A 22,724-nucleotide genomic window follows, 5' to 3' on the forward strand; every position below is an offset into this window, starting at 1 on the left:
ATGGCATGGTCATCATTCACTGAGTTTCACTCCATCTTGGCCACAATGGCTAAAAACATACTTATTAATCTTTATTTCGATCACAGATCATAAAAGATATACATTCAGTTCTATATAAAATTATTTAAAAAACATATTAAACAACGTAGTGATCACAATAAAAACTAGAATTTAAAAGAGTGACACATTTTTTGGGACTGTCTCAGGGCTTCAGGATTCTTAGCACATCATTTTTACACGTCGACATTGGGCATACCACATAGAGGTTAAAAATTTGGATAGAGCAAAGACCAGGTTGGGGGATAAGTCTGTCTTAAGGACTCTATACGCGGGTAGAAAAGTTCTGAATCCCAGGTTCCTGAGCAATGGAACTAGCCAGTATTTTCTACTCCTTTCATATCCCCTACAAAAGAAGACAACATGAATGTCATTCTCCTTTGAGTGGCCACAGGCCGGGCAACTTTCTGAAGAGGAACGAGAGGACCAGGATGCTGTGAATGATGCTAGAGGAAGCGTTCCATATCTCCATTGGAGAAATAATTTCCTGGTTAGTTGCGGAGAGATGGCATCTAGGACGCTTTCAAGTTGGTAGGAGTCTTTAGTTTGTATAAACTTATGGGACAGTGACCCCTCACGTGTTCCGTCTGTTGCTCTAAGGAGCATCTGATCGTAATAAGCTCTCATCAGTGCCTTTTTGGAATCCTGGAGCACATGTTGAGTTGGTCTACCCACAGTTCATGTAGTCCGATTGCCTCCAACGTTCTCCTAATGTAGATCAGCCATGGCATTGTTTTGGCACTGGGAAGCTCAAGAAATTCCTGCAACTCAGCTCTGTAATTTTGGAGATCCGGACTACTCCATATACGCCGCCAGAATGTCAAAGGCTTTAAGCCCAGCACCTCCGTTATGGGTCGAATGTCCAAGTCCAGTCTGAGCGGGAGTAATGGTGTACTCTGGGGGAGGGCAACAATCTGTCTCAAGAATTTGTTTTCTGTTATTAATAATTTGGATGATAGAGTGTGCCCCCACCACTCACCACCATACGTGACAGCCCCCCGGGCTTGAGCTTTGTAGATGTGAATTATAGGGCTTAGTGGACGGAAGGGGGATTTTTTCGCCAATCTCATAATACCTCCCGCCAACTGTGCCAGTTTGATATTCGTTTTCGCCTGATGGGATGACCACGTTAGGTGTTCATTAAGAGTGATCCCTAGGTATTCGATTGTATACACCCGTTCCAGTTGGACTTCTCCTAACCTTGGTGGGGAGCGATTGTACGGCTTCGGGTTGAGGATCATGTATTTGGTCTTCTGGGGGTTAATTTCAAGTCCTCGATCTAACCAGAACTGCAGAAACCCATCCAGAACACGTTGAATGCCCATGGGGGATTTAGACAGCAGCAGGGTGTTGTCTGCAAACATAATTGCAGGCACCCTGCTGCCAGTCCGCTTTGGGGCATCGATGTTAAGGATCCTGGTTAGGTGGTCCACTATCCCGTTCACAAAGAGGCAAAACAGGGTCGGTGCAAGAACACAACCCTGTCTTGCCCCTCTGCGAACGGGAAACCTTTCTGTTAGTTTGCCTCCTTTGCCGCACCTGACGCGGGCATTGTTGTTATTGTGCAATCTCATCAGGATACCCAAAATATCTCCAGGGACACTCAACTCCTCCAGGACTTTCCATAGCTTCAGTCTTGGTACCAAATCGAAGGCGGCACGAAGATCTACAAAGACTGTATACAGGGTGCCGCCCTCGATTATGGCTGTCCTCCAGTAAATCAGGTTCAACCTAAAAATTTGGTCAGTAGTTGACACTCCCTGTCTGAATCCAGCCTTATATGGGGTCAAAATGCCCCTCTCATCTACCCAGTCTCGTAGTCGATTCAGAACCAGTCTCCCAAAGAGCTTCTGGGATATGTCAATAAGGCTTATTGGTCGGTAGTTGGCTGGGAGCAGAGGGGACCCCTTTTGTAAATTGGGACAACCTCTGCGCCCAGCCAAGTATCCGGAACCTCCATACCCCCCAGGATGGCGTTAAATATCCGTGTATGGTAAGGGGCCCATAACCCTGGTTCTTGCTTAAACAAGTCCCCAGGAACCCCATCAAGACCGGGGGCTTTTCCGGCAGAAAGCCCATCTATGGCTGCCCTCACCTCTTTTTCTGTAAAATGATCGCCACATGTGCCTAGTCCTGGCATGCTGTTTGAACTGCTAGGGGACCTTTCTTCTGCTGAATACAGCGATTTAAAGTGGCTCTGCCATAAACTTGGGGAGATGTTGGGCTCGATAGCTGAGGGTAAATCCTCTGTCCCATTTGAGACCAAGTGCCAGAATTTGCGCGAGTCTCGAATAGTTAATGAACTTGAGAGATTTTCCCAGTATCCCTGGTCCCATTCGGCCCTTGCATCTACCAGAAGCTTCCTGTAGGATCTTCGCCTGGCTTGGATTTCCTCTCTGTTAGTGCCACTCTTGATGGCAAGAAGCAGTTTAGTCTTAGCTGCCCGGCAAGTAGCATTATACCAGGTCGTTTTAACTGGGGGGTCCTGATCTTTTCCCTGGCTTTGAGAATAGATCTATCTCTAGAGTGTTAATTAGCTCAGCATGTACATGAGTGAGCTTTTCCCTGTTAACAGGCCCTTCTGCCTGTTTCCATATTTGAAAAGCTTTCTCCAAAAGCGGAAGGATCCTTGCGTAAAGTTTGGGTAGTCCGTCTCTGTAGGAAGGTACATCCTGACTATGGTTGCCCCCAACTTTTTGCCCTGTGTTTTAGCTGGTTTTGGACATAGTCGACCTGGGACCCTGCCAATCAGGACCCCAGGCCTACTGCTCTCTCTTTAAAATGGATTCCATGTACCCTAGGTACATTTCCAATTGGTACTGGGCCACCTTATCAGACCCTGTAACTCAGGGCATAGGTGTACCCAGGGCTGCCAGGGGCTGCAGCATGTATTATGCCACCCCTGGCTGGCCTCCTAAATTTGACACAACTGGCTGCATGACAGCTGGGGCAAAGTCGTGTAATCACCCTTTGCTGTAGGTGTAGTATACCTATACCTAACCCTAAAATGGACACACAGATTCCTATCAGTCACTCCTATGGCAGGCCTTGACAATCCTGAAGGCAGAGTGCTTGGAATCGTGTGAGATGGTGCTCTGGCATGAGCTGAGCCTGTCTGCAGCTTGCGGAACCAAGTCCTAATAGCTGTTCCATGATATCGCATACCATATACTCTTAAGTGCATTATAATCCTCGCGGTTAAATGCTATCTTTGGTATTGCTTTATCAAAACATGTCGAGTAAGGTGTCATACGAATTGGAATACTAACCCCTCGCCAATTCTGGCGACGGGGTTAGCATTCCACCCTTCTAGAGGGACACGACATGTATGTAACTGTGAACCCCGGTTAAAGTTAACTGAAGCCTCAGCTCCACAAAATGGAGGCTGCCACCACAGACACGAGTCTGACCCCCTGCAGCTGGGAGTCCTTCCAGCGAGGGGAGCCTGGACAAAGGGTTTCCTGTCAGGGGCGGTGCTAGCACCGTCCCAGACATGGTTTTGTGTATCCTGGGTAGGCAGGGCTTTACAGGAAGGTGACTGCTGAGTGGCACCCCGGTGCTCACTACGCATAGGCCGGTCTGAACCAGTTCCAGGGGCACACCAGCCCCTGGCCTGGGGAAGTCCGGCATGGCTGAGGGGTGTAACCACCCCCCACCTAGTCCCACCCATAGGCAGGACCTAGTCACCGGGTCAGCCCCCTTTTTTAGTATAAAGATGGGAGCGGGCCCCCTGTTAAAATTAGATCATCTTTGGAATCAAGATACCACTTTCTTCGAAAGGACTTCACGATTTCTTCTTCAAGATTCTCCCTTGTGGCTAAGGAGTAGTCACCCTGCATCCGCAGGCACCATCCTAAAGAACACTGCGGTCTGCTGCAAGTCCTTCATCACGAATCCGACGACCCAGCTCGACGAGACCCGGCTTCCCTGGCACCTCTGACCTCTACTCACCTCTACAGCCAAGCTGAGAACCGTGAGTGCGACGAGACCTCAAGGGACCGACGATCGCCAAGACTGCACGACATCTTTATTGCAAGCCCACCGAGTCTTCCACTGGTGAGTGCTTTGGGGTCCGAGAAGCCCCAACCCTGCGCAGCTCCAGCGCCCAAGATCAGCCTCCCTGCATCTCCACGATCGGCGTGGGGCCCTTCTGCTGTTTGCTGTGCACCGCGTTGTTTGGCTACTAGCCGGCTGGCTTGTGGCCTTCTGAACGACGCCCGACGACAACTCTTCTGCTGGTCTGGTTGCTCCAGGCTGGCCCTTGCTTCCTTGTTCAAGAGAGGCACCCCGGACCCTCCTGGTCCACTCCAGACGCCATTTTAGGTCCACCGCGTGGGCTTGAATTTGCCAAGGCTTTGTTGCCCAATCCTGGGTCCAGCGACGCCGACAGCTTCTATCTTCGTGGGACAGCTCGATCCTCCATCCTGGTCGCCGACAACGCCTCCTGGTCCGTGAGATCTTCGAGTCAAGCGTCACCCACTCACCTAGTCGAGGTGGCTACCATCCGGTGCCCTCCTGGTGCCCACTGACTACTGGCTAGTAGTCTCGAACTTGGTCCCCTCTGCTTTCAGGTGTCATCTATCTTCAAGATCCAGGCTTGGATCCGACTGAACTTTCTTCACTGGTCACCGGCCAGCATCTTTTCTTCCGGCTCCTGGTCCGTCTACGAGGATTCCCGACGTCTTTTCAGACCTATGCAGCTGCAGCCCCTGGGCTAGGTAACTTCGGCATTTCGGTGCCCCAGCATAGCCTCACTATCCAAGGGTCAGAATCTACTTTCGTTTTCTCCCTACCAGGTCGGGTTCGCCCGAGAACACTAACTTTCTAATTCCTAGCTACCATAGACTTTTGTCCCGCATCTCGCGTGAGAGTGCACACACTGCACCAGAGTCCCCTAGGCCTCCTAGACATAATCTAACGATTCCCTAGTCAAGTCCTAGCGATTCCAAAAGCTATTAGTACTGTACTTACCTGCTAGGAATTTCGCATTCCACTTTCAGAGTATATGGTTTTCCGTGCCCCTCGGGCATTTGTATATACTGTGCTAACTTAAGTATTTTTGTAAGAGTTTTGGTTTGTGCTTAGTACCCTGTCCTCATAAAGAGTACAGGGCTGTTGTGATCTTTAAATAAATAACTGTTTATTTTCATAACACTTGTGTGGTGTCCTTTCACTTGGTATTCAAGGGGTATATGTGTGGTAAACAGCTGGCTTAACGCGCCCTCTCGAGTCTTTAGCCTTAGACTGCTCGTATCCACGCTACTAGGATAGCTGGTCTATAAGGTTGACTTACAACCAATCATCAATAAGGGTTGCTGGACTGATACATAGTGTTCACTAGAATAGTGAGCACTGCATATCAGGCCACCTTCTCACATTGGTGAGCAGCGGTTGGGATTTGAGCTTGCTGTTGTTTTACCACACGTATCCTAAGAATATCTTGTTGAAAGATCACATAAGTACTGTCAGGTACATATAACTAAAGCTTAGAATACTCTGAGTTCTACTGAACCAGCTGTTGTAGCTCCTCAAGGCTTAGCACACCTTGGCTGCAACTCTAGCAAGGGACCAGTAGGTAACACATAGTGTAGGTAGGTGCATCACTTACACCACACTAGAAGCAGCATGTCAGACAAAGGAGGAAACTCTGAGTATCCCCTTGTGTCAGTGGACCCTCCACAGGTCCCTTCTAAATATGCTGCTCTTAGCTTCCATGAGATGAGACAAGTGTGTACTCTCAGGAAACTAAAACAGGGGTCTAACCCCACCACTTCCTTTCTGATTGGTCTCCTAGAGGCTTATGATGCCAGTAGGGCTGGTAACCCAGACCCTTCTAATCCAGATGGAAGTTTGCCCTCCTTACAGGGTCCCTTTGATATCCATCCCCTCCTTGAGGCAGATGTTGCTGAGGATGAGGATGAGTTATCAGGGGATGAGGCAGATAAGGGACAGGTAGAAGTCAGCAGACTAAGCAGGTCCAACTTAAGCAGACATGAGCTTGGTACTGGGGGACCCCTGGGCCCACTCTCAGGTCAGCTTAACATTGGGAATGGACGAGTTAGGTCTCTATCAAGAGGCTCTAGCAGATCCTTTCGAACCAATGGCTCTCTCAACTCTTCTCACAGAGGAATGTCTTCCCCTAAGAGGAGAGTGTATGAAGCTGAAGAAAGGGCAGTCAAACTGAGGATTGAAAGGGAAGAACTTGCCCTGGCCAAAGAGAGACTTGCCTTTGCTAGAGAGCAACAATTGAGTGGGACAGTTCCCACTGGTGGCAGCAATAAACCTAGCAATAGGGAAAGGAGTTTTGATACAAAGCACCTGAATAAGATAGTGCCCCCCTTTAAAGAAGGGGATGACATCCACAAATGGATTACTGCTTTGGAGAGAGCCTGCACTGTGCAGGGTGTTCCCCAAAGTCAGTGGGCAGCTATCTTGTGGCTCTCCTTTGATGGGAAAGGTAGAGATAAGCTCCTCACCACAAGGGTGGAGGATGCTAACAATTACCAAGTCTTGAAGAATGTACTGGTTGATGGGTTTGGTTTAACCACTGAACAATACAGGATGCTGTTCAGAGACACCCAGAAAACTCAGTCTCAAGATTGGGCTGACTTTGTTGATTGTGCCACTAAGGCTTTTGAAGGCTGGCTACTGGGTAGTAAGGTTACTGATTTTAAAGGATTGTATAATCTAATTATGAGGGAGCAAATCTTGAATAATTGTCAGAACCAGCTATTACATCAGCACCTGGTAGACTCTGAGTTGACCTCTCCACAGGAATTGGGTAAGAGGGCAGACAAATGGGTCAGAACCAGGGTTAGGCCTAAAAACCAGGGTGGTGACCAGAAAAAGGAATCAACCAAGCCTCAAGAGAAGGGTGGGGATAAATCCACAGAGAAGACTTCCCAAGGGCCCCAAAATTCCAACAAGGGTGGTGGGTCCCAGAACACTCCTTCAGAACAGAAGAAACCTTATTGCCATACCTGTAAACAGGTGGGTCATTACAAAAGTGATGCCAGTTGCCCTAAAAATGGTAATAAGGGAAATATACCCCCAGGTAATACTCCTAAACCTCCTGTTACCACTAGTGGTAATCCCCCAGGTGGTGGGAGTGCCCCCAAGAATGTGGTGGGCATTACTTTGGGCAATCAGGAGGACTATGGCTTAGCCAGGTTCCCTGACCACACTCTTGTCTGTGAGACTGGCATGGGGTTTGCCAACTTCACTACTGGACCCCACATTTTGGGCAAGTATAGACAAGAAGTTCTAGTGAATGGTCAGAAAGTTGAGGCATTCAGAGACACAGGGGCCAGCCTCACCATGGTGAGTGACCATCTGGTCCCCTCTGCTCAACTGACCCCTGGTTTTACTTATCAGGTGACAGACATTCATGGAATGAAGAGAAGGCATCCCATGGCAGTAGTCAAGCTCAGCTGGGGTAATGTCACAGGGCCCATGAGAGTGGCAGTGACAGATAACCTACCTGTAGATTGCTTACTGGGGAATGACCTGGAACTCTCAGCATGGGCTGAGGTGGAACAAGAAACTCATTCCAGAATGATAGGCCTATCCAGACAGGTTAGTGGGGCAGTAATAGCTACAGCCCCAGTCCAAGCACCATTCCTCCCTGAAAAGGTTGGAAGGGCAGTGGTAGCCACTGCCCAGGCTCAGACAGACTTTTCAGAACAGGATAGGAGGGCTGTGACAGTCACAGCCCAAACACAGACTGAGTGCCCTCCTGAAAAGGTTGGCAAGGTTGAAATGGTCTCAGCCTCTACTCAGACAGATAGTGAGGTTGTGAAGCCTGAAACAATGGATCACTCCACTCAAACAGAGAGCATTGAGGAGGAAGAAGAGTCTTCCCCCTCCCAGACACTAGGTGAGAGCCAGCCTCCTCAGGGAACTGACTCTACCCCTGTTGAAGGAACTGCCCCAGAGGTAGTCAGGCCTAGCCTGGCAGAGCCCCTGATGGCAGTGGACCCTTCCCAGGTGGGACCCAGTCTGGAGCAGGTAACCTGCACCTCTCTACCCTGCCTCAGTCAGCCCAGGGCTGAAGAGACCAGGGAGGCCAGTGGTGGACCCCAAAGGGCCCCCTGTCCAAAAGAACCCCTTAATCAGCCGATTAGGATCACTGAAGCTGGTAAACCTAGCCAAGTGAAAATAGAGCAGACTCCTGAGGGATCCCCCTTAAAAGTAGTTAGGGAACTCCCACAGCTGGACACTGTTGGGCACAGCCAAACATGGGGCCTAAAAACCCCAGACCTGACCTGTCCCTCCAGTAAGCCAAACAGAGGGACCCAGCCTCCAGCTTTAGGTAGCCAGAGGCTGACCCTGAGAGCTCAGTGCATCTCAGCTAAAGAAAGAAAGGCACATATGATGGATGGTGATTGGAGGAAGTTGAGCCCAAAGGTAGAGGAGCCTCACTTCAGTACTCCATCCCAGCATCAGCCTTCTTCTTTCCCAAGACACACCAGAGACAGAGATTCCCTATGGTGGAGACCCTCAGATACCCTTAGGGTGAGGGGTTGCCTAGTGGACCATGACACAGGGGGAAACCAAGCCAGAGCTGGTCCTTCCTTATATGGCCACTTAGGTAATAGAGGCTTACCTGGACAAGGATAGCCTTATCTCCTTTCGTTTGGGGGGGGGTTGTGTAGGAAGGTACATCCTGACTATGGTTGCCCCCAACTTTTTGCCCTGTGTTTTAGCTGGTTTTGGACATAGTCGACCTGGGACCCTGCCAATCAGGACCCCAGGCCTACTGCTCTCTCTTTAAAATGGATTCCATGTACCCTAGGTACATTTCCAATTGGTACTGGGCCACCTTATCAGACCCTGTAACTCAGGGCATAGGTGTACCCAGGGCTGCCAGGGGCTGCAGCATGTATTATGCCACCCCTGGCTGGCCTCCTAAATTTGACACAACTGGCTGCATGACAGCTGGGGCAAAGTCGTGTAATCACCCTTTGCTGTAGGTGTAGTATACCTATACCTAACCCTAAAATGGACACACAGATTCCTATCAGTCACTCCTATGGCAGGCCTTGACAATCCTGAAGGCAGAGTGCTTGGAATCGTGTGAGATGGTGCTCTGGCATGAGCTGAGCCTGTCTGCAGCTTGCGGAACCAAGTCCTAATAGCTGTTCCATGATATCGCATACCATATACTCTTAAGTGCATTATAATCCTCGCGGTTAAATGCTATCTTTGGTATTGCTTTATCAAAACATGTCGAGTAAGGTGTCATACGAATTGGAATACTAACCCCTCGCCAATTCTGGCGACGGGGTTAGCATTCCACCCTTCTAGAGGGACACGACATGTATGTAACTGTGAACCCCGGTTAAAGTTAACTGAAGCCTCAGCTCCACAAAATGGAGGCTGCCACCACAGACACGAGTCTGACCCCCTGCAGCTGGGAGTCCTTCCAGCGAGGGGAGCCTGGACAAAGGGTTTCCTGTCAGGGGCGGTGCTAGCACCGTCCCAGACATGGTTTTGTGTATCCTGGGTAGGCAGGGCTTTACAGGAAGGTGACTGCTGAGTGGCACCCCGGTGCTCACTACGCATAGGCCGGTCTGAACCAGTTCCAGGGGCACACCAGCCCCTGGCCTGGGGAAGTCCGGCATGGCTGAGGGGTGTAACCACCCCCCACCTAGTCCCACCCATAGGCAGGACCTAGTCACCGGGTCAGCCCCCTTTTTTAGTATAAAGATGGGAGCGGGCCCCCTGTTAAAATTAGATCATCTTTGGAATCAAGATACCACTTTCTTCGAAAGGACTTCACGATTTCTTCTTCAAGATTCTCCCTTGTGGCTAAGGAGTAGTCACCCTGCATCCGCAGGCACCATCCTAAAGAACACTGCGGTCTGCTGCAAGTCCTTCATCACGAATCCGACGACCCAGCTCGACGAGACCCGGCTTCCCTGGCACCTCTGACCTCTACTCACCTCTACAGCCAAGCTGAGAACCGTGAGTGCGACGAGACCTCAAGGGACCGACGATCGCCAAGACTGCACGACATCTTTATTGCAAGCCCACCGAGTCTTCCACTGGTGAGTGCTTTGGGGTCCGAGAAGCCCCAACCCTGCGCAGCTCCAGCGCCCAAGATCAGCCTCCCTGCATCTCCACGATCGGCGTGGGGCCCTTCTGCTGTTTGCTGTGCACCGCGTTGTTTGGCTACTAGCCGGCTGGCTTGTGGCCTTCTGAACGACGCCCGACGACAACTCTTCTGCTGGTCTGGTTGCTCCAGGCTGGCCCTTGCTTCCTTGTTCAAGAGAGGCACCCCGGACCCTCCTGGTCCACTCCAGACGCCATTTTAGGTCCACCGCGTGGGCTTGAATTTGCCAAGGCTTTGTTGCCCAATCCTGGGTCCAGCGACGCCGACAGCTTCTATCTTCGTGGGACAGCTCGATCCTCCATCCTGGTCGCCGACAACGCCTCCTGGTCCGTGAGATCTTCGAGTCAAGCGTCACCCACTCACCTAGTCGAGGTGGCTACCATCCGGTGCCCTCCTGGTGCCCACTGACTACTGGCTAGTAGTCTCGAACTTGGTCCCCTCTGCTTTCAGGTGTCATCTATCTTCAAGATCCAGGCTTGGATCCGACTGAACTTTCTTCACTGGTCACCGGCCAGCATCTTTTCTTCCGGCTCCTGGTCCGTCTACGAGGATTCCCGACGTCTTTTCAGACCTATGCAGCTGCAGCCCCTGGGCTAGGTAACTTCGGCATTTCGGTGCCCCAGCATAGCCTCACTATCCAAGGGTCAGAATCTACTTTCGTTTTCTCCCTACCAGGTCGGGTTCGCCCGAGAACACTAACTTTCTAATTCCTAGCTACCATAGACTTTTGTCCCGCATCTCGCGTGAGAGTGCACACACTGCACCAGAGTCCCCTAGGCCTCCTAGACATAATCTAACGATTCCCTAGTCAAGTCCTAGCGATTCCAAAAGCTATTAGTACTGTACTTACCTGCTAGGAATTTCGCATTCCACTTTCAGAGTATATGGTTTTCCGTGCCCCTCGGGCATTTGTATATACTGTGCTAACTTAAGTATTTTTGTAAGAGTTTTGGTTTGTGCTTAGTACCCTGTCCTCATAAAGAGTACAGGGCTGTTGTGATCTTTAAATAAATAACTGTTTATTTTCATAACACTTGTGTGGTGTCCTTTCACTTGGTATTCAAGGGGTATATGTGTGGTAAACAGCTGGCTTAACGCGCCCTCTCGAGTCTTTAGCCTTAGACTGCTCGTATCCACGCTACTAGGATAGCTGGTCTATAAGGTTGACTTACAACCAATCATCAATAAGGGTTGCTGGACTGATACATAGTGTTCACTAGAATAGTGAGCACTGCATATCAGGCCACCTTCTCACAGTCTCCCCTAGTGACTAATTTCTCCCATTTGACTTTCCTCCGGTTGTTTTCTAGAAGGAGCCCAGACTTATCATTGTCCGTACTGGGAGTAGGGAGTTCATTCCCTGGTGAGATGTAAAAAAGTTCCAGGGCGTTATGGTCACTATCCCGTCTCTCGATAATTTTTAAATCGACTACCTGTGGCCACGTGAATAGTTTGACGAGAATATAATCTATTCTCGATTCTCTGCCAATTTTATTATAAGTGCAGGCACTAGGTATATCAGAGGTACAGCGACCATTGCAGGCCCTTAATCCTTGGTTTAGGGTCAGGGCAGTGATCTGCAAGGCCAAAGGGGTCCAAGCTCTCGGGGGGGGGGGGGGGGGGGTGCCACTGTCTTAGGTACGCGCCAACGTGAGTCTTCCTCAAAGGAGGGGCCTTCACGTAAACCTGCTAGTGGTTCATACTGTGAATTTAAATCACCTCCCACCAGGCATGCAAGTTCCCAGGGGATGCCGTCAAGGAACACCGAGAGTTGTTCTATGGTGCTAGATTCCTTGGCTATTTGTGTCGGCCTCGAGTATATGTTAACAACCACCAATTTCGATAAATTTGGCCACTCCAGTAAGACGGCCAAAATGTCATCTGAATCCGTTTCCAGGTAGTTAGCCTGGCAGCCTAAGTCTGTTGCTATCCAAGTCGCGAGTCCTCCTGATGGCCTTCCCCCCCCCCCCCCCCCCCCCCCCCCCCACTTAGCAGGTTTGGAGAAGGCTGCAAAACCTTGAAGCGAGATTTTTAGAATTAATAAAGGAGATCCAGTCAGGAGAGTCGATCTTACTGGCCAATCCCGCAACATTCCACGAAACCAGTTTTAAGGTTCATAGTTTGGTAGAAGATGAGCCCATAGTGGTGTTATTGTTAACTTCCCTGTTCTCCGGAGTGACCACCTGTGTTGGGGATGAATGGGCCTGACCAGATCTTAAGTTAGTGTGGATCGCGTTTGGAGCCACTGGAGAGGACACTATAATTAGGTTTGGACCCATAGGGTTTTGTATCCCTGCACACGGAGTGGGTAGTAGGAATGGGCTATCCCCCGTCTCTTCTGAGGCTGACCTTTCCCACCCCCCATTGTCTTCGTGTCAGTCCACCATCTCCAAACTGCTATATCTGTTATAGACTGGGAGATGGGCTGGATAGTGCATTCTATGTGGCCCTTGAATACCTCTTGTGAATCCTCCCCTGCGGCCCCTCCTCCTTGTGATATTTTCCCAGCCTTCATCCTCCTCAAACTGTGTGAAATGATCAATAGGTCTTCCCCTGTGATTTGGAGGGCAGCTTCTCTCCCTACGGCCACTTCCCCAATCATCCAGGAGGTCTTGATGATACCCCCCATCTTTGATCCTCCAAGTTGTAAGGACTTGATGGATAAAAGAATGAGAGAGGGAGAGGTTGAATATTGCTAGCTGAGTCCTCAGAGTCCCAGGCACAAATGTAGGCAGCAGTGCCCGTTTCCCTGAAGGTGACCAAGATGCAGTCTCCCCTTACTGATTTTTTTGGAGTATCCCACCCAAGTAACCCGCCTAACCATAGAAATATCGCTGGTTATTCCTCTCGGAAGTGGTCTATATGTGGATAGCCAGCTGATGACTTTGTTTCTAAGTGATGATATTGTTTCTACAGTTTTGTGTTTTAGTTCCGGAACCCCTGTCAAGACTAGCGTGTAAGGGGCAGCCTCTGGTGGGAGATGAACAGGTTTGGGTTTGCGATTGTAACTAGGTTTCTCTCCCGTAGATGTTTGATCGCCCTTGGCTTTAGACTGAATGGATACAGTATCCTTAGGTGTTGGGGTAGTGGTCGGTAGGGTTGTTATGGTTTGTGGGATTAGTAATGTTGCTTTCTTAGAGTTTGTGTTGGGCGGGGGAAGAGGAGTTTGAGCCAAAGTAGGCGCTGGATTTTGTGCATTAGTCGACGGTGTGTTTTTCCTAGCAACTGTGGGTGCGTTGCCCTTTCTGGATTCTAGTTCAGGGCCTCCTTTGGTTATTTTGGCTAGATTTGTGTCGAGTTTCTTTGAGTCAGCTAGTTGGACTGTGGATTTTTCAATATTAACTAGCCTTGCCTCGATCTTAATCAGTCGAGCTTCAAGCGGGCTCAATAATGATCTAAGAAGTACGCCGATGTCCTCCAGTGTGATATCATCACTGGAGTTGTCAGCTGGGGTAGCGAATGTGGCCTTTACTGGTGCCTTTATAGAGGGAGTTGTGGGGGTAGTTGTTCTGCCCTGCTTTTCTAAGTTTGGAACCGTAATACCTCCCTTTGCCCCTTTTTCCCTACAAGGTTTGGATATTGGGGATTTTGTCTTCTTTGCTTCTTTGGTAGGGCCCCCCCTCTTTTTTCGTATGGCACCTTCCCTGGCCCCCTTATCCTTATCGGGATTAGGCTCTTGTGGGTTAGTTACCATAATCTTCGGGTCACGAGGTGGTGGTAGAATTACAGGTGATATCTGAGTCGGTTGGGTGTTTGGAAGAGCCATTATACTCAAATCGTCAAAGTCACTAGGGACATCGATTGTTGACTCCAGGTCAGTAGTATTAGAGTTGGGCAGATGGAGTATTACCTGGTTAGTCTTGTCTTTGGTTGTGAGTTCGATCCTTCCCTCCGGTGTTCTAGCTTGGGCCATTGGACCAATTGAGGATCTTCTAACCCAATCTATTTCTTGGGAGATTCTTCTTTCCAAGACCTCAATTTCTTCAATTAATAAGGATCCGGCTTTAACAAAGTAAATGTCAATGTGGCCCTTTGTATTTCCTGCAGCAGCTAATGTAGATTTGCTTCTGGTTTCTCTGGTACACATTGTTCCGTGTAGACAAGGGCACAGAGATGAAAGATAAAGAGGGGGGGCCCGGGCCGGGCTCTCACGTGCTCGAATGGCCTCAAACGGCCCGCTCTTTGCCCTGTCTTCGCCCCGTGCTGTGTCCCGCTCGCGTCCCGCGTCGCGGTAGTAAACAGGCCAGTGATATACGAGGAGGTTGGGGGCGTGGCCGCCGGGGGAAGAGGCACCAGCTGTGTGAAGCTGAGGATGCTGGTCCTCGCAGTCCCCCGGTAGGCTCCACGCACTGGACTCACGCTTGAAGGCTCAAACCTGTGCCGTCCTCAGCTGGGAGCGCGTGTGCTCTCCGCCGACTGCGGAGCCTCACACCAGCAAGGAATGGCCTCCGGGAGCAGCTGAGCAGCACCCGCGAAGCGGGTGTCGCGAAAGGTAGTGGGCGAACTGGAAGGGCAGGCAGGCAACAGCAGAAGTCTTTGGCAGCCCTCACGGCAAAAGGAAAATCCGGAATGGCTAAAAACAATCTGGGGATGGAGTCGATGCCCATGCGCACTGTAGTCCAGGGGAGGAGCCACCTATCTTGTGATACTTCGAAGCCTCTTCCAGGACAACAATGTGCAATCATCCGGACCCAACAATAGGCGGCGATCTATGCACAGATATGAATGTCAGCAGCCCTACATGCCAAGAGCAGATGCATACTGGTAAGTAGCATTTGCACTTTCGGCGTTGGGGTCATCCAACCATAGATCTCTTTGCGAACCGGAAATGCCCATTCTTTGCAAGTTGGCTTCCCCATCCAGAATCGTCCAGGAATGCCCTTTAGATGGACTGGTGCGGTCTATTCGCCTACGCCTTTCCGCCAATTCAACTGGTTCCTCGAGTGTTGTGGAAGATGCGGAGACAGCCGTGCTGCATTCTCCTGATCGCTCCCAGATGGCCTCGACAAGCGTGGTTCTCGGAACTGCTGCTTCTTTATCAGAGCAAACCGATTCTCCTCAAACTTCGAGCGGACCTTCTCAACTTGGACGAGGGCCTGATTTGTCATCCGGACCCCTCCTTTCTCAGATTATCAGCCTGGAACCCGACAACCTTGAATTTGCCCATTTGAATATCCCGCCATATTGCAGAGACATTCTTGCCAATGCCAGAGCTCCATCTACGATAAAGACTTATAAACTCAAGTGGAAAAGATTCTTTCACTGGTGCGTGGCTGCCAACATTCACCCTGTTCATTCTACTCTAGCTCAGCTTCTTCTATTATTTCTAGAGCTGGCACAGTCAGGACTTTCCCACTCCACTTTGAAAGTGTTCTTGACGGCGATTTCTCGCTTCCGGCAGGATGGCTCCTCCTCTCTGCTCTTCCAGAATCATTCGTCAGTTCTTCAAAGGACTGTTGCGGAAGTTCCCGCCCATTGGGCGCCCTCCCCCAACTTGGCACCTCAACATTGTTTTGGCACAATTAATGAAGACTCCATTCGAGCCTATCCACAAAGCGGATTTAAAATTTTTAACTTGGAAAGTGGCTCTTCTTGCCTTAACCTCTTCACGTCGCATGAGCGATGTTCACGCCTTTACCATTCAGCCTCCTTTTCTACAATTCAAATCAGACTCTGTAGTGCTTCGTACGAACCCGGCCTACATGCCTAAGGTGCCCACTGACTCACCTCAATAAGCCTGTTTTCTTAAAGACTTTCTTTCCAAACCCTCAAACTCCAGCGGAGCAACGTTTACATTCTCTGTATGTTAAGCAATGCCTTAACTTTTACATCGATAGGATGGCACACTTTCTCAAAACTGATCAGCTGTTCCTAGCCTACGGGCGCATGTGCAAGGGTCGTTCTGTCACCAAGCCAGCTATTGCACGTTGGATTTCTTCAGCAGTTTCCTTCTGTCACCAGAAGGCTAGCAAGCCTCTTCAATCCTCGGTGAGAGCTCATTTTACCAGGGTGATGTCATCCTCTACTGCCCTGTTTGCTGGTGTGCCGATTCATCAAATTTGCCGAGCAGCTACGTGGTCCAGCAGGCACACTTTCACGAGACATTATTGCCTTGAAACGCTCAACGAAGCCGATACGGCAGTGGGACAAGCAGTGCTTCGTAATTTTTTTTAACTAAGGTGAGCCTCTTTCTACCCTCCACCTATATGATCTATGTAATGATACGGTTGTTATTATTATCTTTCCTCCTGGCTATGCTATGCTATTGGTGCATCATCATACCTATGCATTGCTGATTTTGCTCTTGCTGCCAACTATTGCTGCTCACTATTCTATTCGAGCATGTGAATCTATGAAAGACACCCTAATACTGGAGAAGAACAATCGTTACTTACCTGTAAACAGGTGGTTCTCCAGTATTGGTGTGTTTCATAGATTCACTTGCGACCCACCCACCTCCCCTCAGAGGCTCGCTTCTCCTCCTAGACTCTTTTTGTCACTCTCGTGCTACGAAAATCTAAGGGCCTGAGCCTCTGAGGAGAAGGTTCTGGAGGGGTGCTTGCGCCTGATTGGCTGTAGTTTGGACTAACATAATGACAAGTATGTTACAAATGTTTTTTCTCCCTTGCCATGTATTCCTATGGGAGAATTATGACCTGTTATTTGCAACTATTTCTAGTGTGTATTTTTATCTGTTATGTTTTTACATACATATTTTATTGGGATTTTATTGCTATTTTATTTACTGTGGGACGCGCACTTCGACAGGGAATATTCGAGCATGTGAATTTATGAAAGACACCAATACTAGAGAACCACCTGTTTACAGGTAAGTAACAATTGTTCTTTCTGGGGTAAGGATATGATGTGCCCTAACCTAATTTGTGATTTTCATTAGATTCAGTCTACTAACAACCCCCTGTTTACTACTCGTAAACTTTATTTTTTTAAGGGAATCCAATAAAATAAATCTTTTGTTGTATGCAGGTGTGATGTTCTGTTGGATATTTTCTGTTGAATGCTAAATAGTTTTGTTGGAAATATGTAGGCAGTCTTAGTGTATTGTGATACTGCTGAACTGATTTCAGTTAACTTTGAACATCATATAAAACTTGAGCAACGTATTAGTAAATTAAAAGCGCATATTCCAAGCTCCCATCTATGGAGATCATTGACTGAGAACTCAATATAAAACAAGAATTTGAAAATGTCTTTTTGCTAAAACATTTTGCTTTTACAACTAAAGAACTAGTTCTATTTATATTCTGCATATCTTTAACATGGATTCTTACTGTGTCAGTTTGCGCATGTTCATGTGATTACTTTTAAAAGCAATCTCAGGTGTAATCAATATTTTCTTTAGGCCTGTTAAATGTGTGGCTAGAGATTCCTCAGTAACCATTTTCTTGTATTTCTTTGTGGCATAGCAAACTAAAAGCTACACAGTAGAACTTCACGCTAAGCCGGAGTACCACAAATTTCTTATTGGTAAAGGCGGCAGCAGCATTCGCAAGGTGCGAAATGATACTGGTGCCCGAATCATCTTTCCAATGCCAGAGGATAAAGACCAGGAGCTGATAACCATCATTGGTACTGAGGAAGCTGTGAAGGAAGCACAGAAGGAGCTTGAGACCCGCATTAAGAACCTGGTGAGAAATGCTAAACTATCATAGCTTCCCAGCTTTGCATTTGTGTAACCAAAATGTGTACATGTATTTGTAATCTGTACTGTGTAAACCGTGGACTGTGAAGCAGTTGCATAATTATACACTGCCAGACGCTCTTGGAAATAGTGATGATGCCCTGTTAAAACAAAAAAAGCTTAAGCTATTGCAGGATTTTTTGTTTGTGCAGAGCAGGCTAGTAGAGGCTTAAAATGTATGTTCGAGGCATATGAGCTGTAGATTGTATACTTGTGCATAGATTGCCATCTGGTGTTGGGCTCTGATATTTGCACTTTGTTTTTGTCTTGGAAGAAGTCTTTTGTAGTCACGAGGTAGGTGACTCCTCCTTAGGACAATAGTGCGCATGGGCATCGACTCCATCTTCAAATTGTTTTTTTTTTCCCTCCAAGGGATTCGGATGTGTATTATGACGTTAAGGATAGTCTTCGAACTTTTCCACGCGCAATCCTTACCACTCTACTCTTTTTGATCAAGTTTTTCCCTTTCCACCTGCATCGTAAAAATCCACGTACTTCGCTTGACGCTTCAACGCGGGCCGTGAGGCCTCCACTTAAAAAATGCCCCGGGTGTGGTGCCAAGTTCCCACACACGGACTCTCCCCGGAGCATGAAGAAACCATCTGCAAGGCCTGTTGATCATTCCGATCAAAGAAAACAATTTGTGACCGTTGGGCTCGACGGCACGAGATGAGACATGGCACTAGTCCGGCACCGTTATCTTCGGAGAAGAATCGGAATTCCAACTCTGCGCCGAAGAAGAGCAAATTTCCGTGTCTGAAGTTGATGACTCCGACATGGAAGAGGAATCCAACATCACTCCGTCTCAAGGAACCGTGAGCAATGAGCCCCAGCTGCCCACAAAAACACCAAAGACTCTGGTTACACCTTCACCCTCGGGCTCATGTCGACACCGTAATACTGTTTCAGACTCCCCTCTTCAAGCCCGGCCATGAAACATAAAGACCAGCCTTCCGGCTCGGGATTGAGCCAACGCCATCCAGGTGTCAAACCCACATCTTCGGCACCAAAACACAAGGCCAAGTATGACGCTCCTCTGTCGGCACCAAAGACTTCTTCGGCACAAAAGGCACTCATAAACCAAAGGCTTCGGAGCCGATACTACCGAGACCGAAAGCTTCGGTACAGACACCGGTTAAACTAAAAGCATTGGAGCTTAAACCAATTAAAGAAAAACATTTGGAACCAAATGAAAAGCCTTCGGATCCGAAACTGGGAAAAACTAAGCCTTAAGAGTCGAAACAGGCCATACCGAAGGGCCCCGACCCTAAAAAGCACGGGAGCCCTCGTAAACAAACTCCATCTAAAGAACTTCATCCACAAGAGTCTTTGGATCTGAAGCAAAAACAGTTGCATATTGACCCAGACACTGGGAAACTTCAAGCAACACTGCCCAAAAAACGGAAGCTGGACCTCCCTGAAGACTACCACATACCTTTAAAGAAAAAATACATGGATACTAAGCCCTCTCCACCATGGCCCTCTCCACCTCCAGATAGTCCTGTGTTGCCCAGGTCAGGTTCATCTACTGCATCCTGGTCATCATCCTCATCAGAGATCAATGGATCTACTCCACTTGGAATCTCCTCTGTTGATGGATGGCCCCCCTCTCTACTACCTTGGTTCCCTGGGTCTGATGCATTCTCTACATCATGAGCCACTAAGAGATCTATCAGGTGGGTAAGGGTTGGACTCTGTCCTTGTTTCAACTTTCTGACTGCACACAGGCGACTAAGTTCATTAAAAGTGAATGAGTCGTACTTAGAGGGCACCCTCTGGGTGTCTTCTGGAGAGGTCCACCAGGGCCTGCATCCAACGACGATTTTCTAGTGAGGTCAGGTGTGTGCACCTACCTAAACTAAATGGTTTCCTACTAGAACCTCTCTTGAAATTGCAGTCAGGGTGAGCTAAGCCCTTTCCTCTACAACTGGTAAGTTCAGTAGAACTTAAAGTATTAGAAGAACTTGATTTATATGTACCTACAGGTACCTTAATGTGATCTTTCAAATAATATCTTAAGATTTGTCGCGCTAATGTCCTCAATAGATAAATACTCCTCCCTCTCCGGGTACAAATTAAACGGAGATAAGTCTGAAGTAAAACCTCTTAATATCCACACTTCGAGAGAAGTGCTGGGCAATCCGGGCATATTCTGGCAAACAGGAGTGATTAAATATTTGGGGATTGAGTTCACTGATGAGCTTTTGAGTACCCTTAAACATAACGAGAACAAAACCCTAGACAAAATTAAGTCTGTTGGACGGATGGTCACCCCGCTTCATCACCTGGTGGGGCCGTGTTGAAACTATAAAAATTATGATATCCCCCCTGGTTAACTACCTTGTCACGTTGCTCCCACTCTTCCTTTCCAATGTATTCCACACCAAATTGGACAAAGTCATCTCGGCATTTCTCTGGCAGGGCAAAAAAGCCAGAATCAGTTTGAAAAAACTTCGACTAGATAAGAAATTAGGAGGGGTCAATCTGGCGGATTACAAAATTTACCAAATTGCCTTCTTAGCGAAACAAGGGTCACATTGGATATCCTCCCAATCTGACTATACCCCAGTGTGGCTCTCTGTGGATAAGTCTATTCTTGAGGGTCTTAACCCCTGCGCCCTACTCACCGCCAAACCCCATCCCAGCCTAGGTCCGGGGCCCATCTTCAAAAATACTAAATTGGCTCTGCTAAAGGTCAGTAAATGCCTCCCGCATCAATTCCGTCACTCTTCTTGGGAGTCTTTATGGCATAATCCCGCCATTATATACAAAGGGAAACCTCTAAACTACCCCACCTGGATAGACAATGGTATCTTATTCCCACACCAACTCGTCAAACTCGCTTCCACTAACCTTCAAAGAAATTCAGGATAAGTTCCAACTCCATAACGTTGAATTCTATAACTTCTTACACATTAAAGTAGCACTACCGAAGGCTAACCTGACGGCTGTCCCTCCCTCCCTCCCTCCCAGGTCTATTCACCTCACTTAACAAATTGGGGCACCAAGTCTCTAGACTGTACAAACTAATGCGGCCACAATCGTCCACCCTAAATGCACCTCTCCAACGGTACTGGGACTCCTTCTCCTCCACACCTAACTCGGACACTATCTGGGCCAGCACTTGGGAATCCACCACTCGCCACAAAATTAGCCCTACACTCTCACAGACCAAGTTCTGGCTCCTTCATAAGGCCTTCTGGACGCCCAGGAGGTTGTTTCTACACAAAATCAAGCCCGACGACACATGTTGGAATTGTACGAATGTGGGAGGAGATCTGGAACATCTAATCTTCAAATGCCCCTGTGTTACCTCCTATTGGGACAGGATCTTTGGTTTCATAAACACAGTGCTCCATATCACCTTACCAAGGGAATTTTCAACGCTTGTTCTAGGTTTTGCCAAAGCCGTCACACTCAATGATGATGACAAAGCTCTACTGGACCTGCTACTGACGGCTGGGGTTAAAATCATACTTAATAACTGGAAAAGCACGAACAAAGCTTCCTTTCCCCACTGGCTAAATTGGGTCTCCCACTTAAGAGGTGCGGACAACATATCCTTAACGTCTACCCCATGGAGGCCGCCGCTCAGGAAACTCTGGTCCTCGCTAGATGACCACTTTGACGCATTCAAGCCTCCATGAATTTGAGCACATGGTACTCGGAGCGTTTTTTCTACATAGCTGTCACATGCATCTTTCCTATGTATACAGGGTAGATCTACACAAATACATAGCTCACGATGCCTCTGCTCTTCTGTGTTGGTGTTCTTTTCTCCTCAGGTCATGTGATAATGGTCATGTTATACAAGTCATCGTGTAACTTTGGACGCAACTCGTCTACATCTGCCTATTAGACAATATGTGTGGACCCTTTGTTTTTTCTGGACTTGCCTGTTTTATCTGGACTTGCCTGTTTTACAGAATGCAATTTACGATACTAGTAGCAAATTTTATAATTCCTTTTTTATGATTTCATTATAGCACTGTACGTAAGTTTCTTGAACTGGTCTTCTTGTACTGTTGTATCTCTTGCAGCTCCTAATAAAAAAACCTTTGAACACAAAAAAAAAAAGATTATATGGTAAAACAACTGCAAGCTCTTATCCCAGCCGCTGCACACCAATGTGAGAAGTTAGCCTGGCATATGATGTCCACTATTCTAGTGGGCACCTTGCACCAGTCTAAACGACCCTTATTGATGGTGGTTGTAAAGTCAACCTTATAGACAAGCTATCCTAGTGGTAGCATGGACCAGCATTCTTAGGCTAAGACTTCAGAGAGCATGTGAAGCAAGCTGTTTTAACAATTATAATCCCTTGAGTACCAAATAAAAGGACACCACACAAGGTATATATCGAATATATATGTATTTATGTTCGAGGCATGTGGGCTGCTAAATTCACATCTAGTGCATAAATCGCCGCCTAGTGTTGGGTCCGGATGATTGCACATTGTTGTCCTGGAAGAGTCTTCGAAGTATCACGAGATAGGTGGCTCCTCCCCTGGACTACAGTGCGCATGGGCATCGACTCCATCCCCAGATTGTTTTTTTCCGCCATTGGGTTCGGATGTGATTTCGACGCCTCCTGTTCGGAATCGATATAAAACAGTTTTAAGGCCAAAAGGCTTTTAGTCACTCGTCGGTATTGTTCGCGTTCGGTCTCGTGTTCATTCCTACTCTTAAAGTGGGTTTTCGTGGAGTCGGTGACTCTTCGATCATCGAGGCCCTGTCGACGCAGCAAGACCCCGACGATACTGCGATGGAACGGAGTCTGTTCAAGTTCTGCCCCGTGTGTGGTTCCAAGTACCCACACATCGACGTGCACCCCGTGTGCAACAAGTGTCT

The 22,724-nt window shown here is 48.3% G+C and overlaps 1 protein-coding gene across 4 annotated transcripts in view; it reads left to right on the forward strand.

Annotated features, from left to right (window-relative positions):
* The window catches only part of HDLBP (high density lipoprotein binding protein), a 955,902-nt gene that overhangs the window by 590,593 nt on the left and 342,585 nt on the right, over nt 1–22,724 (forward strand). For all 4 annotated transcript variants that reach the window (XM_086944014.1, XM_086944016.1, XM_086944015.1 and 1 more), the window contains exon 18: nt 17,599–17,820. In XM_086944014.1, the coding sequence (XP_086800140.1) occupies nt 17,599–17,820 (222 nt within the window). The remainder of the gene's footprint in view (nt 1–17,598; nt 17,821–22,724) is intronic.

The sequence above is a fragment of the Lissotriton vulgaris genome, chromosome 11 (genome assembly GCF_964263255.1).
Source record: "Lissotriton vulgaris chromosome 11, aLisVul1.2, whole genome shotgun sequence".
Taxonomy (NCBI): domain Eukaryota; kingdom Metazoa; phylum Chordata; class Amphibia; order Caudata; family Salamandridae; genus Lissotriton; species Lissotriton vulgaris.